At 32.9% G+C, this 10,283-nt stretch overlaps 1 protein-coding gene across 3 annotated transcripts; it reads left to right on the top strand.

Moving 5' to 3' along the window:
- Positions 1 to 1,761: 1,761 nt before the first annotated feature.
- On the top strand, positions 1,762 to 8,373 carry LOC114162753 (bZIP transcription factor TGA10-like). 3 transcript variants are annotated; one of them, XM_028046723.1, is made up of 11 exons: positions 1,762 to 2,477; positions 2,561 to 2,664; positions 3,409 to 3,497; positions 3,659 to 3,781; positions 3,963 to 4,031; positions 4,136 to 4,195; positions 4,330 to 4,407; positions 4,522 to 4,600; positions 4,705 to 4,976; positions 5,530 to 5,769; positions 7,884 to 8,373. In XM_028046723.1, the coding sequence occupies exons 1-11, from the start codon at positions 2,287 to 2,289 to the stop codon at positions 8,031 to 8,033; spliced, it is 1,455 nt and encodes a 484-aa protein (XP_027902524.1). In that variant the 5' UTR covers positions 1,762 to 2,286; the 3' UTR covers positions 8,034 to 8,373. The 3 variants fall into 3 exon arrangements, with proteins under 3 accessions (XP_027902524.1, XP_027902533.1, XP_027902541.1); XM_028046732.1 differs by having other exon boundaries at positions 1,765 to 2,477; positions 2,564 to 2,664; XM_028046740.1 differs by lacking the exons at positions 1,762 to 2,477; positions 2,561 to 2,664 and adding an exon at positions 3,014 to 3,114.
- The last annotated feature ends 1,910 nt before the right edge of the window (positions 8,374 to 10,283 follow it).

The following is a 10,283-nucleotide window of genomic DNA, read 5'->3' as shown; positions in this document are numbered from 1 at the left end:
TGTTGACTTTGGTGGGGTATGTATATATTTTTAGTAATCTTGATAAATAGAAAAAAGAATCATCATATTCAAAGAAATTCAGAAAAAGACATATAAAAAATACAAACAATGATTGATTTGCCCCAATGCAACTTGATGATGGCCTTCACATAGCAGAATGATTCTCAAAGTCAATGTTTTCCCTTAATTAATTAACGTACATTTTCAATAGAGACCTTGGTATATGAACTATTTTATTGTATATATTATTTTTAGTCAATCTTTAAGAAATACTTAACTACCAACATTTTTTTATCGAATAAATGTTATAATTAGTTAGCATTGTTATTATGACTTTGTGTACATAAATAATTATCACCTTGACAGCTATTTGAATCTTAGCAAATTTTAAATGAATTTTATAATTTTTTATTTATTTATAATTTTTTTTCTTTTTTTGTACTGTTTCTTTAATTTACTCCTTTCCCTTGTAACACCTTTTAGGATTACATAGTTGGCTTTAATTAGACGCCATCTTTGGGTGTGGAGATATGCAAACTTGAATCATATTTTCTTGTGCCTTGAATTTGTATTTTGTGATTATTATTATTATTATTATTATTATTAATAATAAGTCAAAGTTTTATGTTTTTCCTAAGTCAATTTTGTCTATATGTTGAGAAGAACCCTGAAATAGATTACAGAAGTTTTTTTCAACCATCCGCCATTGAGATAACTTACGTCTGAAAACTCCCTTCATATGACTGTAACTATTCATTAGATAATTTTTCCAGCCTTGAAAAAAATTTACAAGATTCAACCTGTGATAAAATCATTTTCAAAATTGAGGAATACCACTATCTACTATTTCTACAACGACTTGATTAATTAAGAAGACATGTGGAAATATTATTTATTATAACTCCTTCCAAATTATTAAGGTTAAATATTAATTACCTCTCCAAGGGATTTCAAATTATATAAAAAAAACCCTCTATTTATAAATGTGTGATTATTAGTTATTAAATATCCATCATAATTATCTTGTTTGATTTGAAATGGGCTCCTACAAGACAAAATAAAATAAAAGATAGAGAGAAGAATATTAAAACGTATAGTCTTTGTTTTGATTATTAAAGGTTTGAAGTAAATGCTATTTGTGCTTGTAATAATATTTATACAATTTATATTTTAGTCTCTATATATAAATATTACCCATTTTAATTATTTTCCTTTTACTTCTAATTAGTTTTAATCTATATGTTAAAAATTATAAGTATTAAAATAAATTTAAATATACATACAGATCAAAACCAAATTAAAAAAATGTATTAGTAATAAAATAAGTAATTTTAAAATGTAATATATATGTTAATGTATATGAATGGAGAGAGAGAAAGGAGTAAATGTCTGAAAACAGATGTCACCATGTAAGAAAGTAAATGATAGAAAAAGAATCAATGTTTAATAAACAATAAATGGTATTTAATCAGTATTTAGTTTTTATTTTGTCCGGGTTGCTTTGGCATTAATTTTCACAATTACTTTTTTTTTTATTCTGAAATTATATATTTAAGAAATTGTTTAAGTTCACTCGCCCTATATAAAAAGGATGTATAAATTAAAATGCGTGTGCTAAATATGTTAAAAGAAGAGAGCCGCCTGAGGGATCAACGTGTAAGCGTGTGCATGAATGTGAATTGGAAAAGTTGAACACAGAGCATGACTTTTTGGTCATTTCACTCTATAGAATAAGTAGGTTTCGCACGGAAGCTCTTAATTTTAAGGTGGTTTTACCATTCCATTTTTCAATTCAAAATTGGTTTCCTCTCCCCCATAACCAAACACAACCTAAGACATGTTTTTGTTGCAACCTCTTCTCTGGTTCTTTAAGATAGATAGATATATATAGAGAGAGGGTTGAACCTGAAGAGGGTGATGCCCTGAGAGGACCGTTTAATCTGTAAAAAAATTTTGGTTTGCGGAAAGTCATCGTCTAGTTTGAAGAGAGAGAAAGTAGTGTAATAGAAAAGAGTGTTGTCTTTTTGTTAGTTTGTAACTTTGCATTCAATTCCATTCTCACTCCTCTCTATATCTCTCTCTCTTCTGTAACTCGCCACAAGCTATTCGACTATAACCGCCTCCCTCTTCTGCTGTGGAGGAAGGGAATGATCTCTGGAAGACAAAGAAGGCGGTTTCGCCATTGATGGGGCTTCCGAGAGCTACTTTAAGAGAGAACAAGAACAGGAGACAACATAAGCAACAGCAACAGCAACAACGTCAACCCTTTTAGGTTCTTCTCTTGTCATGGCTTCCAAGACCACCAACCCAACAACAAATAATCAATTGGAACCACTCCCACCACCTCAGCACCGTCACCCTCATCCTCATCATTATCAGTTACAACAACACCAACACCATCAAGTTCATGACCATCAAATTTCTTTTGGAATGATGCAATCTTCTTCTTCGTCTTCCTCTATCCCCGGAAATTACCTGTGAGTTTTTTGTTTTTTTTTTTGTCTTACATTATTCTGTGTTTTTTTTTTCTTTTGTGGTTCAACGTGTGTGTTTATGTCAGCAGAGGCAAGGATTCCGGCGCTTATGACTTGGGTGAATTGGATCAAGCGTTTTTCCTCTACCTTGATGGACAAGCAGACCCATCCACTGTTCAAGACCAAAGACGTGAGCTTTCTCGTAAACTCTTTCTCACACGCACACACACATGGAAATTTCTTTCTTTGTTTTTTTTTTTTCTTTAGCTTCTAACCCTCTCCAATTCAAAAGAGGGACTTTTCCCTCTCACTTTTCGTTCGTTTGTGAGATTCTCTTTGTTGGGTCACACCAAAAGCATGTTTGGCTGATTCCTATCTGCAGCAGCTTCGTACTTCCTTTGACCAAATCCTTGCAGAGAAGGGAGGGGCAGAAGATGGAGTAGATATTCCCATTTCTAAAAAAAATAAAAAGAAAATTAGTGGAAATTGATCCTCTCTTTCTCTCTCTACATTTATTTTTTTGTTTAATTGTTTTCTTGTTTTATTCCTTGGAGGTATGAGACCATGACATGTAACAAACCGGTGTCATGATCTCCTTCAAACAGAAACACCACTTGTACTGAAAAGGAAAACGAGTAGGGTATGGGGGTTCCTTCTGCCTTTACTTTCTTTGCTCTCTTTTCTTTCTTCCTTTTTTCAGTTTGGAAATGAGAGCTACAAATGCATGTTTAATTGCCTCACACCTCTTGTCTTTTGCGAATCTCTCTTATATTTTCACATTTGGGTTATCTCTTAATCATTCTGTCCCTCCAAAAAAACAGACCCTCCTTCCGTCTTTCATTTCTCTCACCTTATCTTCATCATAAACATCAACTTAGATATATTTACACATAATTGATGTTGCTCAATTTCGTACATGTATGCGATTCTGCAGAGAACTCATCATCCGGAATGAGGCCTCCGACTCTCAACATTTTCCCATCCAAGCCTATGCACGTTGAGCCATCATCATCCAAGTCCAAGGTGTAATCATTATCGATACCTCACTGTCCATTTATATTATATTATATTATATATATACATACTACACTCTCACTCTCTCCTTCTGTTACTATTCCTTGCTGCATAAGTAAATAATAACACTATATTAATATGTTTTGTATGTTTATGTTTGATTTTGATAGGCTAACTTAGAGTTAGTTTCTCCGCAAACAAGTGGTTCAAAGAGACCATCAGAGCCGTCGATGGAGTTGGCCAACCCTCGAAACGAAGCTGCTTCGGCCCCTCAACCACCCAAAGCTGTCAAGGTACGAAAATAATATATATATATATATATATATAGATAGAGAGAGAGAGTCAAATCTATCTGTTATAAATGGCTAGGATATAGAGTTTGGTAGCATCTTTGAAGCCTCAGCTTCTGACCTTGAATATAGTTCTTCTTATTTTATCCAAAAAAAAAATTTACCTATGTTTTTAATATGGCAGCGAGAGAGCAATCGCAAAGGTCCAACGTCGAGTTCTGAACAAGAAGGACCAAAAACACCAGATCCTAAGGTTAACTTCTTAATTTTGTTTTTCGTTGTTCCTTATCCATCCTTTTCAAGCATTTTTCAAAATACGGAAGTTATAATATATCCACTTTAAAACGTTGTGCACAGACACTGAGAAGACTTGCTCAGAATAGAGAGGCAGCTAGGAAAAGCAGGCTTAGGAAAAAGGTGAGTGATTCCCAAGGAAGATTATTTTAACTCAACTCTGTTGTTTTACACTCATTTGGTAAGATTTTCAAAGGCCCCTTAGTTCTTCTTAGTCATGTGCCATTCGGTTTGTCTTCTTTCTTTCTCTCTCTCAGGCATATGTTCAACAGCTAGAGTCAAGTAGGGTTAGGCTTAATCAGCTGGAACAAGAGCTACAACGTGCTAGAACTCAGGTAAGGAAGAATAAAACCACATATGCTATAACTGGCCATGACACTCCTAAAGTTTTCAACTTCAAACACCTGTGGTTTTTGCAACTTGCAAGTAATGCGTGTTTCTATTTTTAGGGCATGTTCTTGGGTGGTGGAGGTGCACTTTTGGGAGGAGAGCAAAGCCTCCCTGTCGCTATGAATACCATTACCTCGGGTCTCCATCTCTTTCCACTAACAAGATCATATCTGTGCATGCTTTATTCTCTTACATTTTCCAATGTTCTTTGTTTTCCTGATCAAGTTTAACTTAACTTTCAGAGGCTGCAATGTTTGACGTGGAATATGCAAGATGGGTTGAGGAGCACCACCGCATAGTGTGTGAGCTAAGAGCTGCAGTGCAAGAGCACCTTCCTGAGAACGAGCTTAGACTCTTTGTGGACAATTGCGTGGCGCATTATGACCAAGTAATCAACCTCAAGAGCCTCGTGGCCAAAACAGACGTGTTCCATCTGGTTTCTGGCATGTGGAAAACCCCGGCTGAACGTTGCTTCATGTGGATCGGAGGATTCAGGCCTTCTGAACTCATTAAGGTACATCAAATTATTGTAACCAAATATGTTTCACAAGTTCTATTTTTTTCAAATATATTTGTGGGGGTGATTTTATGATAACTTGGAAGTGTTGCGTGCGGAAAGTTGGAGGAAACTGGGGTGCGTTATACACGGTATTCATTACAAGAAGTTTGTCTTATAAATGCTTGGGTTAGAAAAAAACAACACGTAGGGTATGAATTCAATGTCATCAATGAAAGATAAAAGGAATGATGAAGGTTTCCCGTAGTGGGTAGAATTAGGCTTCATTCTCATATATAATGTCATACCTTAAACTGCAATTCATGGTTAGAACAGGAGATGATTAAGAGATTAGATGGTAAAGAAAAAGGGAGTGGCATATATAGGTCTTTATCTCTCATTTTCTTCTTTCACCCTCGTTTCCATTTCCATCTCTTTCAATGTTCTACAGCAATCAATTAATAAGGAACTTCTCACTACCATAAAATTGTGTCATTTTATTATATTCTTCATACATTGATGATTATAGTAATGTATGTTAAATAATATTGATTTAATTTATGTGTTTTAGATTATTCTGAGTCAAATTGAGCCTCTGACGGAGCAACAAATATTGGGTATATGTGGATTACAACAATCGACTCAAGAGGCAGAAGAGGCTCTCTCTCAAGGGCTAGAGGCTCTGAACCAATCTCTTTCGGACACCATAACTTCAGACTCTCTAAGCTATCCTCTCAATATGGCTAACTATATGGGACAAATGGCTGTGGCCATGAACAAGCTCTCAACTCTCGAAGGTTTCGTTAGACAGGTACGTTGCACCACTTTGACTTAACGTGCGTCTCCCAAATTTTTAATGTGTGGGTATATATAGTAATGTCATTCACACACTTCACAATTAATATCAATATTCTCTACAATTGACTTTTTTTAATAATGAAAGAATAAATATATTTCTCGTGTTATCTCAAAGAATGTATTACTTTATTATGCGTGTCAATATCATTACTCCAAAAACATCTTCATCATGGACATTGAATTCGGCATTGGTGATTTGGTGAGGGAGTTTGGTGACCGTTTGATCTCGGTTGATTAGTTCAGTGGTCCCTACTACGACGATGTTTCCATAACGAATCTCATGGGGTTAGGTAAGAAGAAGAATGTGTTGTTCTTTGGGTAGGGAAACCTGCCCCAACCCCATAAACTACTCCTTCCATATGCATGCCTTTCTCTTGGGGTTGTTACATGGAATCTACAAACACATTATAAAATCTGCATCTTCTTTAGAGCTACATTGGGGACTAATGTTTATATCTCGAAAAGGACTCCTTTTCCTTTCGGATTTGTCTGGTACAACTACTTGGATACATTACATATATGTGTGATACCAGACACAGACTAAATAAACACACACCTTAATAAGGAAAATTACGTGCAACCAAATTGGAGTTTTGTGTGTACAAAACATCAAAAGTAGTAGGAAAACAACATCTCGATTATATAGTACTGGTCAAGATTAAATACCTAAATATAAATTTAGGTTGTTTGACATAGTTGGTACTTAACGCATATAAAAAGCATACTGCAAAGTTACCATAACAAGAACAATAAAACATATATAGCTAAAGTGCAGTAACCGTTTAAATTGTTTTGAACATTTCATTAACATTGAATGGCAATACCAAAGGTTAGTGTGTACTACTGATCATATATACACGTGAGACTAGACAGATGAGTGGTGGTCCCTCACCAATACAATTCTAATGAAAAGATATTTCTTAGCCCCATATCTGTCTGATGTCATGGTCATAAACGTTTGACATGAAGACACAACATAGACCCTTCCCCATAACTTATTTTTTTGACTACTTCAAACAAATGGACAATGTTGAGTCTAATGTGGTGCTGTGTTCTCTGAGTGGACTTTTAGGTTTGAAACGGATGCAAAATATGGTGTAGATGAGTTTTGAATGGAATGGGACATGTGCTTCTTTTCTAAGTAGGATTAGGCATTTCATTTTGGAATTTTGTTATAATACAATTAAGTTAATAAGGAAATCAAGAAAACATCCTAGTTGAATCAGGAGAAAAACATCAAAACAATGGGAAACAGAAATCCAGAGGAATCTTTTGGTAGATAGAGTAAGCATAATGAGTTTTGCAACAACCTTTTCTCTAATTCATATCTAAGCTCACCACTGGTAGTTTGACTACTTTTATTAACCATTCTAGACTTCTTTTTAGTCACAATGCTGACTTAAAATTACTCCTACATGGTCCAGGGTTTACTGTGATCATTATTGTTATGTTGTCGCCATTTAGGAAATCCAATCTTTGAAAATATTGTCTCTATGTTGAACAATAATAGTGAGTTAGTCAGTCACGCTCTTTGAATAAAATGCATAGACTATATACTAATTTTATAATATAATAATGTGCTGAGTTAATTCACGATCCCGTTACAAATCTTCTACCATCTTCCATGTTGAGTGCTTTTAAGGTTAAAGGATCCATATTTTGATTAAAAGTTCCAAAGTTTGACTAGGAAAATTTCAGAAGGAGAGATTTCAATCTTATTAATGTCGGAAAGTACAAAGAGAAGACTGACACTGTTCCAGTTTCTCTTCAACCCTGTTGTGTCTATTTCTGACCATCATGATTTAATATTCTTTTCCCAGTTGAAGTTTCACGCAAAAGGTTGATTTTCTACCCACACATGCATGTGTTTACACATGCATACACAAAAATCAGCCCATACACGTAAATCTTATGAGCAAAATTCAAAATAATACAAAAAAATCTAAATGCAATTCTTCAGTGTTTTGTCTCGTGAAAATTATCTCCATTTCAGTAAATGAAATCATGAATAGTTAATAAGATTAAATATTAAACAGTGATAATTAACAAGTACTTGAAACTTTGCAGGCAGATAATCTTCGGCACCAAACCATTCACCGTCTGCATCAGCTCCTAACAACGCGTCAAGCAGCAAGGTGTTTTCTGGCCATAGCCGAGTACTTCCATCGTCTTCGAGCTCTGAGTTCATTGTGGTTGGCACGCCCTCGCGTAGAATAGCAACTTCTACTTCATGCATGCGTGCCATTAGTATTTCCTACCTAGCTACCTATATACATAATATAATATAACATGCCCTTAATTTATAGCTTCTTAAATTTCCCTTTAATTATATAAATTTAAGTGTTCTCTCTTTATTCTGGCAGCATTGCGCGGCACTGTAGATAGACAGATAATTATAGAATTAAATGTTAACAACTATATAGCTCTTGAGGTATTTTCTTTCTGCAAATTTCTGAAGATATGTGTAGGAAACCGTTTTTTGTGAGAGAAGAGGTTGGGGGAGAATTAATGGAGCTGATAGGTTGAGTATAATAAAGATCAAAAGAAGCTTTTTTTTTTTTTGTGTGTGTGGAAGTTTTGTTTCCTCCGATGTAGAGCGTAAGATAGTTTTTTTCTTAGGTTATTGCATGCATAGGCTGTTTTTGTGATTTACATTGATGAAACCATATACACATTGGTTTATTCATCGATTTTTATTTTCTTTTTAATTACTATATAATATATTCGACGATCATTATTGTATATATTGCTTCATCCTACGTATCAGTAAATTAGGTGGTCCATTCTTCTATAAGGTTAGTAACAGTCAATTTCGGATGGTCAAGAAGAAAATTAGAAAAAACTATTATGACAAACTGCATTCTTCGTTACAATCATTTTTAACCACTATAAATATTACTAAAATATTGAATTAAATTAATTAATTAGAATATTAATTAAATTATTGAATAAAAAATTATTCAAAGTAGTTTTTTTTTTTTGGATGAGAGTGTAAACCTTGAAGAATGAGAACCTATATTAATTCTCAAGAAAATAATTTAATTATAATATTGATTAAATTATTGAATAAAAAATTATTCAAAGTAGTTTTTTCTTTTTTATGAGAGTGTAAAATTTGAGAACCTATCACTTCTCAAGAAAATAAATCCGTAGGATAGGATTTGCTTTTAAAAAAACTTTTATTTCGAAGTGTTAGTTAGTGTTTTGTTGACTTAAAAATCGGTTTTGTTAACTATTGTGTTATGTGTTATGCAAAGTGCAGTGGATAAAATATTAGTAATAAAAAACTATGCTAAAAATATTTAAATATGCTTGTCATATAAAATATTAGAGTCAAATGCAGTTTTTACAGAACCATATTCTATGTAATTTTGGTTCTATATTTTTGACGTGTGATTTCATGTTTTAGTTTTATTAATGTTGCATTTACGTTGTTTGGACACTGATGAACCATGTTCATTACAAAAAATGTTAAAATATTATGGTTAGGTTCTATTATTAGTTTAACAATAATTAGTTGGGTTAAATATGTTTTTAGTGTTTGATTTTCGATAAAAACGGTGAATAGTCTCTTTTTGAAACTTTATTTCTTTCAATTTAGTTTTTCAATTTTAGAAATGAGTTAATTTAATCGTTTTAAAAAAAATTTGTTATGTTTACTTGACGTTTCAAACGCGTTTCAATATTAGTTTAGAAACACATTTGAAACATCAAACTAAACTTAATAAAATTTGATTAAAAAGATTAAATTCACGCATTTCTAAAGTTAAGGAAATTAAATTGGTCAAAAATTTTGAATAGAGACTAATTCAATTTTTCTTGAAAGTTAAGGGACCAAAAATATATTTAACTCTAATTAATTTAATTAAACTTTATGAAATAAATGTTCTCATGTCATTGTTCGTGTAGGATTAATTGCATTCGTGATCTGAAATAATATCCCCTATAGAGATCAAATGGTCAAGAATGAAAATTCTTTTGTTTCAAATTATGTTTTCATTCTCACAAACAATGCAAATATTTCAATCTCAAATCTATTAAAATAACATTATTAGAATTAATCATTGTAATACGAAATAATAGTATACCTAGACATTAGTAGAAAACAAGCAAGTTACCAAAAATTTTCTTCTGAAAAAATAGTCATCTATGAACACAAATACCTAATAATCAAGTGTCTGAACCACACATCACCACTTAGGACCGTTACATAAACCTTTTTAAATATTTAAGAATCATGTAGTTTATTCGTAGTAATTGTCATATTCTTATCTTTGTCCCTATAGTTTTATCATACTGGAGTGACCCAAAATTTGCTACACCCAATGAAATGAAGTAGAAGACGAATGAATTCATATTCTTACAAAGTTTGTTACTTACCAATTTTGTGCATATGGAAAAAAGAAAAGAAAATTGAGATAAGTCTTAGAGAAATGGTAAGATCATAATAAATAATGAGATTAGTAT

The sequence above is a fragment of the Vigna unguiculata genome, chromosome 1 (assembly GCF_004118075.2).
Source record: "Vigna unguiculata cultivar IT97K-499-35 chromosome 1, ASM411807v1, whole genome shotgun sequence".
NCBI lineage: Eukaryota > Viridiplantae > Streptophyta > Magnoliopsida > Fabales > Fabaceae > Vigna > Vigna unguiculata.
Note: the sequence above shows the minus strand (reverse complement) of the source record. Positions and strands in the feature narration are given on the sequence as shown.